Genomic DNA, 19,510 nt, shown 5'->3' with positions numbered 1-19,510 from the left:
CAAACACTGAGAACTTACCTTTAACATTGATATCTATTCCAGGCAATGAAAGAAGAAGAATCAATTTCTCCACTTGGTTATTTATGCAAGCTCTATGAAGGGCTGTTTCTCCTGCCATAAAAAATTAATAGATTACTCCAGAGTAGACAAGATATCAACTAAAGAAAATAATCAAAGGGCATGAACTAGAAGATCTGGCTGCATGCCAGAAAATTATTTATTGAGTTTTCCCTTTGACTACTTTTAAGTATCTTTAGCATTAGAAAAAAAAAAAAGGGGGGGAGGGGACCCTACCAACACATAGCTTCTGTTTTATCTGCATTCAACAATGAAATTACACTCCAAAAGGTTTAACAGAGGAATTGTCTCCCCCTAGCTCAAGGTTTAAAGCTTCAATTCCAATATAAAACCCCAAATGACCAGCGAACAGCAAAAGTACTGGATTTTGCAGTAATAAAAGTTAGAGAGCAATTGCCCTCTCTTAAATTTATTCATGAACCTATGTTAAATGTATGGCTCTTTTTTATACAGCATTTATAGCTTAATTCAAATGAATGTTTCTGGCTAAGCACGAGTGCTTCTACACACTCAAGTATAATTCAGAACTTCAAATCCATTAACAGATGGTTTGCTGCTTCTCAATAGGCTGTCTGGCTTGGCTACAGCAGCACAGAGAAGAAGAAATGGGGGATTCTTAATATAAACACACACATACACACAGAAGAAAAAAAACACCCCTAGTACCATTTAAAGCTGAACAAGAATGACAAACAGAATGGTAAAGTTGTTTTTTTTTTCTAGGAGGGATACAATTAGTGCCTGTTAAAATTGTCTCTACACACCTCTTTGTAAGCAACATTTATAAGATATAAATCAAACTGGTCATAAGGTAAAGAAAAAATGAGTAATTGCTGAGAAACCAAAAATACTGAATTAAAATTCTTTCCTGTTATAACATACTAAGTCGTGAATCTTTACAGTATTTAGTTTTACAGATCATCTTTGTAATTTTACCAAAATACATTTTACATACACAGCTAGCTTTTGAAGTTTTTCTCTACCATTTCTCAATTCTCTTCCTCCCTCCTACTAGTCATTCATATTCATTTTATTTTCTGACATGGTAAACAAAGCAAAAGGACATTGTTTTGAAATTAATATCTGAGCTCTCATTTAATATATTTTTCATGCTTTCAACCAAATGAGCAGTTATTTTTAATTTGCTGTCTGAAACTATCAAGTCATATCATGTTGAAAGATTAACCAGTTTCATGGTTACTATTTCTATTGATGATATGATTACATTTCTATTATAGATATGCTATAGCTCATAGACAAGGGGCTCAGTAATTTATTTGGCCTGGTAAGGATTCTTAGAGAATAACTCATAGTTGTGACTTAGGAGGTGTCTGAGTAAAATAGGCACCGGAGCGAATTATTACAACGCTATTCTTGTTAATCCATCCTTGAGGTGCTTAGGTTCCAATATAGTTAGAACCAAAAGCCAAACACATTTCAGAGTCTGGGCTCAATGCCTGGAAGAGAAGGGTCCATATGCTTAACACAGCTATGTAACATAGCCTACTACTCATTCTTTGTTCACAAAATGTCTAGAACTGCAAGAGATGAAGACTAAATTATACTTTCAAATCAGAAGACACTGATCCTAAGAAGCACAGGTTGAGGTGAAACAGACAAGTAAGATCGGCAAATTTGGATGAGCTCAGTAAAAAAGATACTTTTGGATCTAATGTCTGACTAAACAGAGAAGAATTGAAGGGGAAGAAATCTTTATTATACTGGAGATCAAATGGTCTTTTTCAGTATAAAAATGATAGTTCAAAAACTATGTTACACAGGAAGATACCTCCTGAATCTAGTCCAATATTTAATTCAAAGTATTCAGAAAGACCACTGTGTAAAACTTACAAATGCTGACTACAACCACGGCCATGAAAAGTTCCTAGTATAAGTTAATTTAGATATCAGGGATACCTTTTAGGTTAGTCTTGTGAATGTTTATCTTTGTAACTAAAGAGGGGCAATTCTCCTTTGAACATGACAGTTCTTCTTCTGACTTCTTTTTCAATCTTTTTAATGATGGACATTTAGCAAGGCTGAGTTCTCTGAAAAGACAGTAAGAACTAATGAAGTCTTATTTTTCACCAAGGCACACCAAAAAGAAAAAAAAAAAGCCCAGCTTTCATTTAATTTAAACTCTTTTTACACATTCACAGCTTTCCATTTTTATACTTATTGTAGCCATACTGAAAAAAAGGTTAATGCATTAATTTTCATTTGATTAACTGCTCAAACTACAGCCCAATAAAAAGTTTATGAATATGAATGTCAGGTAGAGAAAGATACCAAGTAAATCCCATTTGGCAGAAAGAACAAGCAAAATGTCAAGATCAGACTGCAGGTCCCTGCTCCCCATTCATATTTTCCTATTTGTATGTTTTTCTCTGCTATATGAAAACATTTTAGGTCTTCTGAATTTTATGTTGCATATTTTAAGAGGCAGTATCTTATCTGTAGGATATTACTATTATAATTTAGAGTATCCTACATGATCATGCAAGCTGAAATTCTACTTTTATTATTTACAAACAGTAATTACAGGGCACAACTGTGTGGAATAATAATTTGATAAGCTGTTTTACTTCAATTGGGAAACATCTAATCTTTATAATGCATACAAAATATCGATCAGGGGGTCAGGTGGTAGCGCAGCGGGTTAAGTGCATATGGCACGAAGCACAAGGGCTGTCATAAGGATCCTGGTTCGAGGCCCCGGCTCCATACTTGCAGGGGGGTCACTTCACAGGTGGTGAAGCCAGTCTGCAGGTGTCTATCTTTCGACCCCCCCCACCCTGTCTCCTCCTCTTGATTTCTGTCCTATCCAACAACAACATCAGCAATGACATCAATAATAATAATGGCAACAACAGGGGCAACAAAATGGGAAAAATGGCCTCCAGGAGCAATGGATTCATAGCAATAACCCTGGAGGCAAAAAAAAAAAAAAGATCATATATAGGTCTAAAATTGAGTCTTATGTTAATTAGCAAAATTCAGAGACTATCACAGATAACTACTATTCATGAACTATGTCAGCAAAAGAGTTGTAGTCTGAAAGAAAGAAACCAGTTAGTAAGCATCACTTACGGTAACTCTTCAACTTGCTTTTGTTTAGCACCATTCAGCATTAGTAAGGCCCTCGGAGATTCAAAGCAAGATCTCTGTCCTATTTTCTTTGGCATCTGCATCTTCCCAGTCCCATGCACACCAGCTTTCCCCAAAGCTGGCAAATAGGAATTTACCTATTGCAAAATAATATTATATTGTTTTCTCAACTATACAGACTTGGAAAGCAATCAACTAATTATTTGGCTCAGTTCATTATTAAATTTGGTTATATTTTCATTATTCTGGTTGCTACCTTATTCCATATGAACATGCTAAAATATTAAGATAGCTGCCCAGTTCCATGTAATTAAGTCAATACAAGGTACACACACACACACACACACAATTTCTCTTTGAAAATAAGTACTCTGTCAAATTCATTTTTGTCATTCACTTAGGGAAGTTATTTGACTAGTGCTATAACACTTGCTTCTTTTTTTTTTAAAGTTTTTTTAAAAATTTTTTTTATATTTATTTATTTATTCCCTTTTTGTTGCCCTTGTTGTTTTATTGTTGGTTATTATTGTTGTTGTCGTTGTTGAATAGGACAGAGAGAAATGGAGAGAGGAGGGGAAGACAGAGAGGAGGAGAGAAAGATAGACACCTGCAGACCTGCTTCACCGCCTCTGAAGCGACTCCCCTGCAGGTGGGGAGCCGGGGTTCGAACCGGGATCTTTATGCCGGTCCTTGTGCTTTGCGCCACCTGCGCTTAACCCGCTGCGCTACAGCCTGACTCCCCACTTGCTTCTTTTTAATATTACAATAGTTGTGATTGATATAAACTCATATTTTGTCATTGTCCTTTTGGTAAAACTTTCGCTCAGCAGAAAACACATCTGGATAAACAGAGTTTAAAAGCCATCAAAGGTAAAAATTCTTTTGCTGGAAAGATAGCCCACTGAGCGGTGTGCATGCCCTGCCATGAATGCAGCCCAGGCTCAGACTCCAGCTTGGGCAAATGCTACAGCCCAGGAAGAAGCTCTAGCACTGTGTCTATGTCTGTCTCTGCCTCTCTCTCTCTCTCTGAATGAAAAAGCATCCCGGAAAGTTGTAATCGCACATGAGTGAAGACCCAGTTCTGGAAAAGAAATGCCAAACATAATTTTCTTAATACAAATTGTCATATACAAGCACATTTCTTAATTGTTAAAGAAGCTGCTAGAGACATTAGATATTGATATTAGTGAAGATAATCAAGAAAAAACTGAAACACTATGAATCAAATGCAACATATGTATGTATATATATATATATATATATATGAAAAAATATTTCACATTATTTGAAAATTTTGCTTTTAAATATATCCACAATTTTTTCAATGTTTTTCCCAAACAATGGCCTTATTGTTAAGGGCCTTTTTTTTTTTAATATTTATTTATTCCCTTTTGTTGCCCTTGTTCTTCTATTGTTGTAGTTATTATTATTGTTGTTGATGATGTCGTCGTCATTGTTGGATAGGACAGAGAGAAATGGAGTGAGGAGGGGAAGACATAGAGGGGGAGAGAAAGAGAGACACCTGCAGCCCTGCTTTACCACTTGTAAAGCGACTCCCCTGCAGATGGGGAGTTGGGGGCTCGAACTGGGATCCTTAAGCCGGTCCTTGAGCTTGGCGCCACCTGTGTTTAACCCTCTGTGCTACCACCCGACTCCTGGGTCATTTTTTTTTTAAAAACAGACGCAGTTCTGTATTGTGTTTAGGAGATAATTATTTGCATATTATTTTTGTTACTAGTATTTAATTACTCTTAAATAAATATTAAAGTTTTTATTCACTTATTAGCCCAGAAACGGAAGGAAAGGGAAGGAAGGAAAAAAGGTTAGAGAGAAGTCACCTGGAAGCACATCTGCTTTCTTATATGTTAAAGACCCAGGTTTGGGTCTGGCCCCTACAGCACTGGGGTAAGGGTGGTATGGTATCTTTCCCTCTCTCCCCCACCACTGTCTCTGCCTTGAGTTCCAGTCATAGTAATAATAACACCAACGACAACAACAACAATAATAGGCCTGAGAATATTTGTAGGCAAAAGAGGTGTGATTCAGAGTTATTGCATAGGACTTACATGTGAGGCCATAGCTCTGGTCCCAGGCACTGCATATGTTAATTACTTTTATATATACTCTGATCTCTCTTTCTTCTCATAAAATAGATCTTTTTCCAAAAGATTATTTTGAATCTAATTGAAAAATTCATTTTTTGAGTTAAATAACTAGTTTAGAGTGGTTGCTTACCATTTTCTGAAGAGAGAGTGGCTCAGAAGAAACACCAAGTGAACTCTGCAAACAAAATTTCTTAAAGATCGCCTCTGCAACAAACATTTGAAGCCAGGAGGAAGAAAAGGAGCAAATAAAAATCTCTAATTCCTGTGAGGAGAAGTCTGTAAAAAAAAAAAAAATCATGAGAATATAATTGCTGTTTTACCCAATAATTTTTTAATATACTATTTCCCCAGTAGATTTTATTCATACAAAGTATAATTTACACAATAGCAAGACTCATCTACATATAGGGTCACAAAAGACAATATCCCTAGTCTTTTAAGGAAAATTTGTTTCTTCTTAGTATAAGTTCTTGTATTTGAAAAAAAAATGTCAATCCTTATTTTAAACAGAAGTCACATATGCATGGATGTCTACATGATATATAGACAGACACAGGACTTCTGTTTTCTTCTCTCTTGCCACCAGGGCTGCTATTGTTTGGGACTCCTTACCTTTGTGCCCAGAGAGCTTCCCCTCCCCCCTTCTTTCTTTTCCACAGGGTGAGTGATGGGAGAGACAGAAAGAGAGAGGAGAGAGATACCACAACACTGATGCACCATTCATGAAGCCACTCTCATTCAGGTGTTGCTATGTGGTGGCTGAAGTCGTGCATCCAGATCCTTATATAGTAAAGTGTGAGCTCTACCAAGTGAACTACCTCCTGCTCCCCAGTTCCAGTTTTTTTTTTTTAAATCAGGAATTCCTAGTCTTGCAATCTGATCTGTTTGATTCACTAGTTATTATTATCATTATTATTTTGCCTCCAGGGTTACTGCTGGGGATCAGTGCCCACATTATGAATCCACTGCATCTGGAGGCCATTTTTTTCCTCCCTATTTTTGTTGCCCTTGTTGCTGTTATTGCTACTGCTGTTGTTGAATAGGACAGAGAGAAATTGAGAGGGAAGGGGAAGATAGGGGATGAGACAGAAACCTGCAGACCTGCTTTGCCGCTTGAATAACCAAAGAAAACAGACACATCTTGACTAAGACAATTATAAAACAATGTCAATTTATGGAAAACCATTTATGGTAAGGGATTAAAATTGATTTTTAAAAAGTAAATAAAGGCTTGAGAAAATTATTAGAGAATGATAATAAGGTGGTCTGCTTGATCAGAGTAAAGAAAACTTTGTTAATAATCTCTAAAGTTGTGAAAGATAGTATAACTGATTTCCATGACTTTTTTCCTCCCCCGTCACTGAAATAAGAAAGGTAAAGTAGGGTTGGCAACTGAGTCTTGCTGTCAGTTTTATAGGAATAAATTGTTTTGGGCACACATTCGGGTTCATTTGTGCATGTGTGTGGCTATGTTCTTAACCACTGTGGAGCTGAGTAGCTGGGGTAAAGGCAGTGAATCCGAAGACAGTTACTATATGGCATTTTAGTAAGAAGGAAAGAAAGTTTGCCAACTACTTAGCACAAGTCATCAGGAATGTCAACCAAGCACAAAAAAAAAAAAAAAAAGAAAGAAAGAAAAAAATCACAGATCACTTGATCTTAAAATGAAAAAAAAAAAAATACAAGGAAACTTTTTGCTCCAAACATTAAAAAAGAAGAAGGAAGAATGGCATCTGTGTGGCATAGGTGGACATGTGACCTGATGGAGAGAGAAATGGATTTTTACTCATCTACTGAAACAGTTTCCCTCTTCTCTACGAAACAGCTAGAAACTAACAATAATTTTCTAAAACTGAAATTAACTCAATAAATCTGCATGCAAGGAGAAACATACTATGAACCATACACATCTGACTTAGAGCAACCGAGAATCCCAAATGTCATAAATGAAAACAATGGGCTGTGTCAGCTACGAAAGTTTCATAACAGCCAAAATATAACATCTGTAGTTATGACTTAGTACAAACACCTGCACTTAATGACTTAAGAAAAATAAAGCTAGAGAACAATGCAAAGAATTGCTTAATTATTTTTTAAAGGTAGGAGTATACACAGAAAAATGTTTTGTTTTTTTTTCGTCAAAATACTGATATAAAAGACTTTATTGAGACACATGGTTAACACATATAGACAAATTATTCTACAAACTCCATAGTACACATTTTAATTCTGGAGCTGTTGAAAAGTAATGTTCTCTTTTATTTGATCAGTGATTTACAAGATTCTAAGATGACAGGGGTATATTTCCACACTACTTCCACCACCAAAGTTCTGTACCCCCACCCCCACCCCCACCCCCACCAAGCACACAGTGCTCTTAAGGGTAAACTGATCACTTGTTTTCTAGCAATGATCAACAATCAAGCAGTACTAGCGGCAAAAAATTCAGAAGATATTAATTAAAACCATTTTTAGAAATAGATGTTAAATTATATATTTTAAATGACTGCTTATCTATAAAAGAAAGCCTAGATAATCAAAGTGTGTGGATATATTTACTGAGAAGAGTAAGGGAGGCTTAACCTACTTTAAAACAGGAATATAGTTTATATAGTTGAAATTCCATTTAGGCTATTAAATATCAGTAATCAAACATAGATCTTGGGGGTCAAAGTAATCATTTGGTCTGTCAATAGGCTTGATAATAACATTAAAATCTAGTTTTAGCTTACGTCAGTTATTTTCAAATTTGCAGGGTTTAAACCTGCCAAGTGAAATGAGGGTAAAGACAGAATATGAATAAAGCAATGAAGTTTGTATATGACAGGGTAGACGCCTGTTCGAGTTAGTTATTTCATGCATTTGGCTAAACTATAAGATAAACAATATTTTCCTTAAGGTAACCTAAACATATAGGAAATAACACACACAACAGCTCTATTGACAATCTCTAAAGTCGATGTTAATCCTATCTGGGTACACAAACTCAATGATTTCATTATGGAATGAAAAAAAGGAATCCTTTTAGCTGTGTGTTTAGTTCTCATGCTAGCAAATAATGCCAGAATTCTGCTGTTTCTAAAATGGAAAAAGGAAAAAAAGAAAAAGAAAAAAAACCTACCTAGTGAAAATGGTGGGAAAGGAATGATAAGAAAGGATTCTGAAGATTGAATTTGAGCTAAGAAATGTTAAAAAGTAATGCAACAAAGGACAGCTACTCCACAAAAGGAACAGTAATCACCCCTCAGCTCAATGAAAAAGAAAGGGGAAAAAAAGAAAGGAGATAAAATGCTGTAGATAAAAATCTTCTAACTTCAGTAGTATGAAAAGAGACCTCTCTTTGCAGAGGGCATCATCGAATAAATCCTGTAACCTGGATTCCCATTCTAGAAGCTCTCTTCAAAGTATTAAAGTGACTGACAGTATATTCAATAACTTTTTCTTCTATATAAAACTAAGATATAATGAAGCACATGGCCAACAAAACAGAACGATTATTTGATAGTGTAAAATATTTTGGAGCATATAGTATCTTTTCTTTCTTTTTTTTTTTTTTGTATTTGAGGGCCATGCAAAAAAGTTCACCTGGTTTAAACTATATTCAATTTTAAAATTTAGGATTAAATATAAATAATAAAGAAAAATGTTTGTAGTTCCTTAACCTGGCTACAAAACACATGGAATCTAAGTCTTTCAAAAGCCCTCTTCACTCTGGAGACACAGATCTTTCAAAAGCAAGCATGAAAATGAGTTCTGTCACCACCCTATTATTTCAAGTAGACAATGGGGGGAGGGGAACAACTGAGAAAATTATACATATAAATGACTTCTATTTGCTTCAACCATGCTGGTTTGCTACATACCACTCAACTGAAAAACAGAAGAAGCTTTTAAGGTTTTCATAAGAAAAAATAGTTTATACAACAGGTATTGAGGACATTATTGTAATCCCTGCTATAACAGAGGAAGGGTCTTGTACCCATGTACTTGCATTGATACTGGGCCACTTTTTCATGAAGACAGAGGCACAGACACCATGGCACCAGAGCTTTACCAGGTGTTATGGCACTCCCTTGTGGTGCCAGGGCTTGAACCTGGGTCTAATGCATGGTAATTACGCATGTGCTCTACCTGGTGGGTTCTCTTTGCCCCACATTCAGTTTTATTATTATTATTCTGAATTAATTTATTTTTCTTCTCTATTTTTAATTATTAGTGATTTAATAACGAGTTACAAACTCATAAGATAATAGGGGTACAATTTCACAGCATTCCCACTGCCAGAGTTCTGTGTTCTCCTCCCTCTTCCCTGGAAACTGCAATAGTTCTTACAAGGTTACAGGTATGAGCTGCCTATATATCTAAATCAATCAATCAATCAATCAATCAATCAATCAATCAATCAAAGGGGCTGGGTGGTGGTACACCTAATTGAGCACACATGTTAGAATGCACAAGGACCTGCGTTCAAGCCCTCAGTCCTCACCAGCAGGGGGAAAGCTTTGCAAGTGGTAAAGCAGTGTTGCAGGTGTCTCTCTGTCTCTCTATCTCCCCCTACCCTCTCAATTACTGGCATCTTTATCCAATAAATAAAAATAACAAAATTTAAAAAACCACTTTAAATCAATCATTTTTTGGTCCATTTTTGATTCACTTCTATGGCCTTGCTTTCACTTCAGTCAACTTCCAGAATTGTTAAGTAACCAAACAGGAAGAGACTCAAGAACTATTCCTATGACTCAGAGAAGCTGTGAGTTTTAAACTCCACTTAAAAGGATCAGAAGCGTTAAATGTATTGAAAATAGATTCTATTATGTGATATTCTAAATGAATACACACAGAAAAAATGATTGCTTTCTTTAGTGATAAAAATAACAAACTGGCCAGAGGGTAGGACACCTGGTTGAGCACACACCTTTTAATGTGCAAGGACCCGGATTTAACCCCCCCAACCCCCACCTGTAAGGGAGAAGCTTCACTAGTAATGGAGCAGTTATGTAGGTGTCTCCATTTCTTTCTTTCTTTTTAAAAATTTTTATTTATTTATTTATTTTCCCTTTTTGTTTAACACTGTTGTTACTGATGTTGTCATTGTTGGATAGGACTGAGAGAAATGGAGAGGAGGGGAAGACAGAGAGGGGGAGAGAAAGGCAGACACCAGCAGACCTGCTTCACCGCATGTGAACTGACTCCCCTGCAGGTGGGGGGGAATCCTTATGCCGGTCCTTGCACTTTGTGCCACCTGCGCTTAACCTGCTGCGCCACCGCCCAACTCCCGTGTCTCATTACTTTCCCTATTTCTGTCTTAGCAAAAAATTAAATAAAACAAAAAAAAAAAACAAATAAAATAAAAAGAAGAAAGCAAACCTAAAAACATTTTATTAAGATCTTTATTTCCAGTAAGAGAGACACTGAGAGAGACACAGGGAGAGTAAGAGAAGAGAGCTCTGCTCACCTTTGGCTTATGGTGGTGTAGGGAACTGAACCTGAGCCTCAGTCATGATAGTCTTTTGCAACTAATTAAACATGCTCAGAAATATGTAAATAAATACAATGAAAAGTTAATAGTAGTTATCTGCATCAGAATATTCATAATGGGTAATTTTTACCTTCTTTATAGTACTTATATATACATATACATATATTTGCATAAAATATGTTAAGTTTCATATTCTGAGCATTCTTAAAAGAAACAAATTTCTACAATGACCTTAAGAAAACATAATATACACTACACTTACCATCACATGAAAGAGAAACATAACTTCCTAAGTCATCAGCCATGTGTCGCATCACATTTTTACCCGTCTTTAGACCAAGAAAGATCCAATAATCTATCGCTGCTCCAAGAATTCCAGTCAGTAAATAAGCTAGTTCATGTTTGAAAACCTAATTTTAGGATGGGAAGAATATTAGTAATACAAAGCTATATAATGTCTATTAATGTTTTGTTGAATACCTGTTAAAGTAAAATTTAGCTATATTTAATTAAACATAGGTTATGCCAATGTTAAAGGTTTTTTTTTTTTTACATATAATTTTATTGGGAGGAAGTTTAGTGGTTTACAGAACAGTTGTTGACAAGTGGGTTCAATTTCTCATCTTCTGATGATGGGTGTCTGCTAAACACACTCATCCCCAAGTTGGGTCCTTTTCCACCATCATGCACAACCCCAGTGTCTTTCCTTTCCAGTGTTAAAAGGAATTCTTAAGAAACTAGCAAAATAAGCCCCAACCCCTTGTCTTCCAATCTCTCCTACCTTTTTCCTATATACTATTAATCTCATCTGTAAGTATATGACCCAACAGTAAATAAAAGAAATTTTCCTGGGATATGGAAATCTTATAACAAAAATTTAAAGTAACATTACCCAATAATATCAAATGCAAAATTCCCATAAAACAGTGAGAAAGTACAAGACTTCTCTGGAATTCTGTTTCCAGAAACACAATAGTATGAAACCATTTATTATTTAAAAAAAAAGATTCAGCCACTCCTACTATGTACAAATACAATGAACTTTTATATTTCTTTAAATGACATTTCCTAGAAAAAGATTTGAAGATAATGAATACAGTGTTAGTAAACAAGTCTATTCTATCTTGTACAAAGATTGAATCAAATGTTAATTATTGAATTTTATCTAATACACTACACGAGATGTACAGAAATCAGTTTAAAAGCATGAATTTTGGGCTAGAAAGATAGCATAATGGTTATGCAAAAAGGACTTTCATCCTGTGGTACCAAAGGTACTAGGTTCAATCCCCATCACCATCATAAGCCAGTTAAACAGTGCTCTAGTGAGCCTATATTTCCACCAGTCCTGGAACCTCTAGGGTGGGGCTCACTTTCCTGCATGCTTCTCTCAATTCATACCAAATGATATTGCATCCACGACCCCAACCTAATCAATGCAACGAGTACCACCTCAGCATGCTTCACTTGAGACTGTGTCCAGAGACGTCAGGCATGGAATGTCAACCCTTCAGCCTCATTACTTGGGTGAGACCTTTCCTTTCATAGTACTCTCTAATTCCATTACAGGAGGTTCACTTCCTAACAAAGTCCCAAAACCTAGATATAGACCAGGTCCCATAAGATAGAGCATATGTTCACATGTATCCATAAATTAGGGCAAAATATATACCTGAAAGCAAAAATACAAAAGTCTGTAGTGAGTCAGTATGAAGTTCATAATGAAATAGTGTCTTCTTAGTCTTAGATACTCTCACCTACTTCATATTACACTACCTTCACTCACTCCAAAGCTAACCTTAGCAAAGCAAGGACTGCAAAAGCTGAATAAGGGCAAGCGACTGGCATGCTTTAACGATGACTCTTTAGTCACTATCAGGCCACCCCATCAGCTGGGGCCCTAATCGAGGAGTCCTGAGATTCCCAGACAGACATGATGGGCCTAGACCTCGAATAAATCCCTCTCTCTATTGCTACCAGTCATCTCTATCAGGAACAACACAATAGATCCCTTTTTGGGCCCCCATAAGACCTTGCCCTCAACTTGGATCAACAATGGTAGAGAATGTTCCATCCTCTGAAAGGAGGCTGGACAACATACTCTATGCTACACCTGAAGAAGATGGGTTGATATTGGGGCAGCTTGGAATGTTTCTACTCATGACCACAGTATGTGAGCTCAGATCTACAGGGATGCAGAGGCCACATTGGCTCCTACGCAGAATATGAGCCCCAGATCAAATCAATGGGGTTTACAGTCAACAATATTTATACACCTTTCCCATATTTGGGAACTACTCTCTTCCCTGATCCAGCTTTCTAGCCCTTTTTCCAGCCATGACATCATCTTCCCAGATAATAACTTGGATCCACTTGCATATCAGATTTCAGTCTCAGGGGAAAACAGGAAAAAACAAAAACAAAACAAACTAGTATAGCCACAGTCCCATTGGAATTTAACTAAAATAGGCCTACTAGCTATCTACAAAATGGAGGATCCCCCCAACTCTTCATCTGCACTATTCCAGCCTTTAGATCCATGATTGGTCAACAATTTGTTTGGCTTTGTATGTTAACTCTCTTCTCAACCACCAAGTTCCAAATGCTAGCATGACGCTGACCAAACTTCCCTGGACAGACTACCCACCAATGTATCCTGGAGCCACACTTCCCCAGAGCCTTTCCCCACTAGGGAAAGAGAGAGACAGGCTAGGAGTATGGATCGACCCGTCAACACCCATGTTCAGCGGGGAAGCAATTACAGAAGCCAGACCTTCCACCTTCTGCATCCTACAATGACCTCGGGTCCATACTCCCAGAGGGATAAAGAATAGGAAAGCTATTGGGGAGGGGATGGGATACAGAGTTCTGGTGGTGGGAACTATGTGGAGTTGTATCCCTCTTATCCTATGGTTTAGTGTTTCCTTTTTATAAATAAAAAAATTTAAAAAAAAACAACAAAAGACAAGTGCTCTAGTAAACATACAAACAAACATACCAATCATGAGTATTGTTTCATATTTCTCATCTCTCTTTAGGAAAACATTATTAAGTTCCTATAACAACAAAGCATCAAGCTTTATTAGGTGTGGCTTTACCATAGTATTTAAAAATGTCTAATATGTAAAATATGAAAATAAAGAAGTATGAAAATAATATTTTTAAACACCTGTGACTGAATTATTAACAATTTTTCACAATGAAGTAAAACTGATAGAAATTTTTATATTTGATACTTGTTATTTAGGCATGTGGAAGGCATGGAAAGAATCATTAACAGCTGGGTAGAGAGGAGGTAGAGAGGTTTTAATAAATGTTAAAGTACTCAACTTGATTACTAACTGCTATGTTCTGCCACAAAACTACACTGACAGCATTTGTGATGGAAAAATTTCTGCTGTCAATATCTGAATATGTCTAACTCTTAGTAAGTCATGATTACATATATATATATTTCCCTATCCTAGTAGGTAAGCTCCTTCTCGCCACTCCCCTTCCAACTGCCACCAGGGTTATTGCTAAGGCTTGGTGCCTGTAAGATGAATCCACTGCTCCCAGTAACACCATCCCATCCCATTCCATCTCTTCCTTTCCCCTCCCTCCCCTTCCCTTTCCACCTCATTTCACAGGACAGAGAGAAACTGAGATGTGAAGGAGAGAGGAAAAAGAGGCACCAGCAGCCAGTTTCATCCCTCATGGAGAGCAGGGGCTTGAACCCTTGTCTTTGCATATGATAATGTATTATTTTCTACCAGGGGTGCCACTGCTCATCCCCTAGATAAAGTTCTAATAGGTACATACAGTATTTCTCTAGGGCACCATTCCTTAACACAAGAAGCTACTAGCTAATTTCAAAATGGAAATTATAGTTTTAGCTTACTGTATAAACAAAAGCAAATCATTAAGTTGTGCAGATAAAAACTACTTACTGAGGGAAAATCCAGTTGGGATCTATAACAGGTGTGTTGCTCTTCTCTTGACATATCACACACTGGGGCACAGACAGTATGAACAACGAGGCTAAGGTGATTTTGACTGACTAGATTTTGATAAGATCAGGAGTCAAAAATTCAGGTCTTGATTACTGCCTGAGTCTATCATGTCAAAAATCAGATTGAGTATTGGCACCACCCCCAAGGCAACTTTGATGAAAGGGCTGAGGTGAGGCCTAGCAGTTGTACTTTGTAGCATGGAAAGAACTGGCCATATTAACAAACTGTGAAACTACTAACACCTTCTTTGATAATACCTGGAGAGCTAGAATACAAGTCTTAGAGCTGACCAGAATGGAGTCTGTTAAACAAGTGACCCTTAAAAAAAAAGTCCCTTAGCCTTCAAAGGACTTTGTAGACACAAACCAGTTTTGAGTCTAGTCCCCACTATACTGGACGATACTTTCATGTTGTAGTATCTCCCTCTCTCTCCCTCTGTGTCTATCTGAAAAAGCTGGCGTGGAGTGAAGTCATCACTCTACATGCTTACTATTCTTGGCTCAAGTAATCCAGGCAACATTAAAAAAAAAAAAAGGATTACAGTAGCAATCTTTTTAAAAGAGCAAATTGGTCATGTCATGATCCATGCACAGAATGTTCTGTCTAAAACAATGCATATCAGAATGTCAGAATGACTCTCTCTACTCAGGAAAGAAGCAAGAGATTGATAAAATTTGATTTCTCATATTCCCATGTTAAGAATTACTGCTGATTACTCTTTTAAAATTCTAAATATGGAAGATTAACATATAGAACTAAGATTTATAATAAAACCACAATTCAGCATCTCAGCAATTAAAAATGACATAAAATCAATGAGTTAGAACTTTGCCTTTCTTTACAGCAACAATATTTATAGATACCTAAGATATAAAAGAATATTAATACTGCTGAAAGCTTCAATTTACCTTGATAGTTTTTTTTAAGATTAAAAAAAATATTTTATTTATTTATTCCCTTTTGTTGCCCTTGTTTTATTATTGCTATTGTTATTGATGCTGTTGTTGTTGGATAGGACAGAGAAAAATGGAGAGAGGAGGGGAAGACAGAGAGGGAGAGAGAAAGACACCTGCAGACCTGCTTCACTGCTTGTGAAGTGACTCTCCTGCAGGTGGGGAGCCGGGGGCTTAAACCAGGATCCTTAGGCCTGTCCTTGCGCTTTGTGCCAATGTGCACTTAACCTGCTGTACTACCGCCAGACTCCTTACCTTGACACTGTTTTTCAACAGTTAGGTCAGGTGTTGTAGTATCTCCAAGAAGAAACAGCTTCTTTTTCATAAGGTAATGCTATAAGTATTCTTATTTGTACTATAACTAAGCATAATACTCTCAAATATCCATAATAGTAAATTTTTATATAAAAGCACACCTTCAAATTAGGTTCTTGGATTCTTTTATACTATATCCTTAACTATGATACTCATTATAAAAATAGGTTCAAGTCACCTAGTGGATAGTACTCATTACAATTTTAACAGTGTATAAACCATTCTACTATTTCTAGCATAGAGGATTTGTGGTGCTGGGGCCTTGCACATGTATGATAACCACTTCTTGGGCCAATTTTCTTGTTCTTTTATCTTAAAGAGAGAACTGGAGAAGGTAAGTGGAGAGGTAGACAGAGAGAAGGGAAGAAGAGACACCAAAGCAGCATTCCATTACCTATGAATGTGTGCAGATGCTGTCCATGGTGCTCTGTGGTGCAGGGACTCGAACCTAGGGTTTCATGTATGGTAAAGAATGCACAGTCCTCGTGGGAAAGCCATCTCCCTGTCCTATTACATTATTTTTAGACGATTTACTTATTCTATGAGAGAAAGAAATACAGAGGAAGAGACTAGAGTGCCTCTCTAGCATATATGGTGCTGGGATCTAACCAAAGGTTTTATGCACACAATTTTTCTGAGTCGCCTCTTCAGCTACTGAATATTTGTTTCAGAAGTAGACTAGTAAGAAAATGATGAAGAAACCATCAAAAGATAAAAGTTTCCATGAATACTGAACTGTTTTCTAAAGCTAAACCAAAACATGAACACACTAACAATTACTAAAAAAATGAAAGGCATGATTTGCACATATAGCATATGACCTTAGAATTCCTGTTAGTCTACAACAGACATTCTGCCAGTACAGTTGTCTATTATTTTGCAAGCAGGTAGTCTCCAATCTATACACTTGGCAAACTTCCAAAATTTGACCAGTATACAATGAGCAATGAACTAGAATGTTGGTCTTCTGACTCCCAACTTAGGACTTCCTGTCTTTTTTAAAAAAATTGTTTATATTTATCTATTTCCCTTCTGTTGCGCTTGTTTTTATTGTTGTTGTAGTTATTATTGTTGTTGTTATTGATGTGGTCATTGTTGGATAGGGCAGAGAGAAATGGAGAGAGGAGGGGAAGACAGAGAGGGGGACAGAAAGATAGACACCTGCAGACCTGCTTCACCGCCTGTGAAGTGACTCCCCTGCAGGTGGGGAGCTGGGGGCTCGAACCGGGATCCTTATGGTGGTCCTTGCACTTTGTGCCACATGCACTTAACCCGCTGCACTACCACCCGGCTCCCGACTTTCTTTCTTTTTAAATTTTATTTATTTGGCTAGATACAGCCAGAAATCAAGAGGGAAGGGGGTGATAAAGAGGGAGAGAGACAAAGACATCTGCAGCCCTGCTTCACTACTTGTGAAGCTTCCCCCACTGCAGGTAGGGGATGGGGGCTTGAACCCAGGTCCTTGTGCACTGTAACATGTGTGCTCAATCAGGTAAGTCACCACCGGGTCCCCCAAGTTAGGACTTTCTACAATATTCCACTGCAAAGTGGCAACCTGCTCTTTTAGAATTTCTGTCAGAAAGATGCAAACATAATTCAGTCCATACATTGTGTCTTTTCCTGTTGTAAACAGGGGTGTATGAAAAAAAGAGAAAAGTGTATTTCAGTGGTGAGTTGGCCTCCAGTCAAGGCTTTGTCCAAACAAGCTGTGAAACCTTGAACAAGTTAAAACTCTTTAGCCTCAATTTCCTTATTTTTAAATATAAACTAGCTTTCATTTCTATCTATAATTATGGGGTTATCTAGTTAGATAGCACTTAAGACATCACAAAGAAAAGTAGGAATAACCACTAGACCTAGTAAAATTTGTATCTCCTCCTTAACCTTGACATAGCTTACCACTGCTCTTGGCTAGGTAAGCCCAAAGCTTTCTCAGATTAATGACAATGAAATTCACTGCCATTGTGTCACTCTGCAATACTAGCTGACTGACATTATGACAAAACAATATTAGCATAAACTGAGGACTTCTGTTTAGCTAATGACTTAAATTGAATGCTTCAACTCAGCAAATCAAGAAACAAATGCTTTACAGTACAGAAAATGATGTCTGCGAACATGCATGGAATTCTCGAATTCAGAAACTGCCAAAGAGATTTAATTAAGTACAAGAATGAATTCTACCAGGTAACAAAATTAAAGGCAATTCATATGAATTTAAGTAAGTTAAATGTTAAAGAAAATATTAATTTGCAAAGCTTAAAGTGAGCTCTCATATTAAACTGATGCTACAATTTGTTGCAGAATGCTTCACAAACATGTAGAATCTACTTATAAATTTCAACAAAAATCAAGTTTAGTCTGTATAAATATGTTACTATCTACACCAGTATTTCCTACAGAAATTCTTTTGTGGTAGTCACTGGTGATTTCATAAAATTGTACAAATATCATTTTTATTATTGTTTTCAGTTATGTGAGAAATTGTATTTAACCAAGTGAGAAAATTTTATAATAAAGTAGTATTTTCTAACTAATGATTCTATTGTCTAAAATATATACAGAAAGCAGATGTTAACTGATGTTTACAGTTTCAGTATACAGTACTATACTCAATTGGCAATAAAGTATATAAACAGTTCTAAACTAGCTGAATATCTATAATTTACATACATTTGTAGTCAAATTTATCTTTAAACTAGACACATTTATAATAAAGTGCCTCCTAACATTGTTCTGTAACAAAATAGGATTTGATCACAAAGAAGTCTGGTTATATTAACAAGCAACCTAAGCATTTCAGTAACAAAATAAGGGCCTCAAATTTCTGTTTTTTAAGGCATGCCACAGACATCCCCTACACAGAAAACATTAAAAAAAGAAGTTAGAGAGTTCTTTTACTATATTGGAGACCTAAGTAATTCTGAAAAAGTCTCACAAACTTTTTCCCCAATAGGTTGAACGGAATATGCAAAATGCCTTTTGAAAAGTCATAATTGCAGGGCCAGGCGGTGGTGTACCCAGTTAAGTGCACATATTATCTTACTCAAGGATCCAGGTTCGATTGCCCACTTCGCACCTGCAGTAGGGACATTTCTCAAGCAGTGAAGAAGATATACAGGTATCTTTCTCTCTCCCTCTCTATCTAACCCTCCTCTCAATTTCTTTTTGTCCTACCCAAATAGGAAAAACAAAATACAACAAACAAACAAAAAACACTGGGACTGGTGCATTCCTAGTGCCAGTGCCAAGACCCCCATGGTGGCAATAAGAAAAAAAAAGTTATAATTGCCAGACCAAGATCTACAAGGTTAATGCCAAGCAAAGTACTCAATGCTAGTTGACTTTGCCTTATGGACATTTGCTGGTCCCAGAGAAAGAACAGAGATACTGAGTTATATGGTTTCTGGAATCTAGAAGAAAAAGGGAATAGAAGACATAGTCCAAAACCTGATTCCGAAAATGCTAGGACTCTGGAGA

General features: G+C 36.7%; 1 protein-coding gene across 10 annotated transcripts in view; it reads right to left on the bottom strand.

Annotated features, from left to right (window-relative positions):
• SLF1 (SMC5-SMC6 complex localization factor 1) overlaps positions 1-19,510 on the bottom strand; it is an 80,724-nt gene that overhangs the window by 6,687 nt on the left and 54,527 nt on the right. For all 10 annotated transcript variants that reach the window (XM_060201169.1, XM_060201178.1, XM_060201179.1 and 7 more), the window contains 5 exons: positions 11,033-11,180; positions 5,422-5,567; positions 3,169-3,323; positions 1,996-2,126; positions 19-111 (listed from right to left, as the gene is read on the bottom strand). In XM_060201169.1, coding sequence (XP_060057152.1) covers positions 19-111; positions 1,996-2,126; positions 3,169-3,323; positions 5,422-5,567; positions 11,033-11,180 — 673 coding nt within the window. The remainder of the gene's footprint in view (positions 1-18; positions 112-1,995; positions 2,127-3,168; positions 3,324-5,421; positions 5,568-11,032; positions 11,181-19,510) is intronic.

The sequence above is a fragment of the Erinaceus europaeus genome, chromosome 11, assembly GCF_950295315.1.
Source record: "Erinaceus europaeus chromosome 11, mEriEur2.1, whole genome shotgun sequence".
Taxonomy (NCBI): Eukaryota; Metazoa; Chordata; class Mammalia; order Eulipotyphla; family Erinaceidae; genus Erinaceus; species Erinaceus europaeus.
Note: the sequence above shows the minus strand (reverse complement) of the source record. Positions and strands in the feature narration are given on the sequence as shown.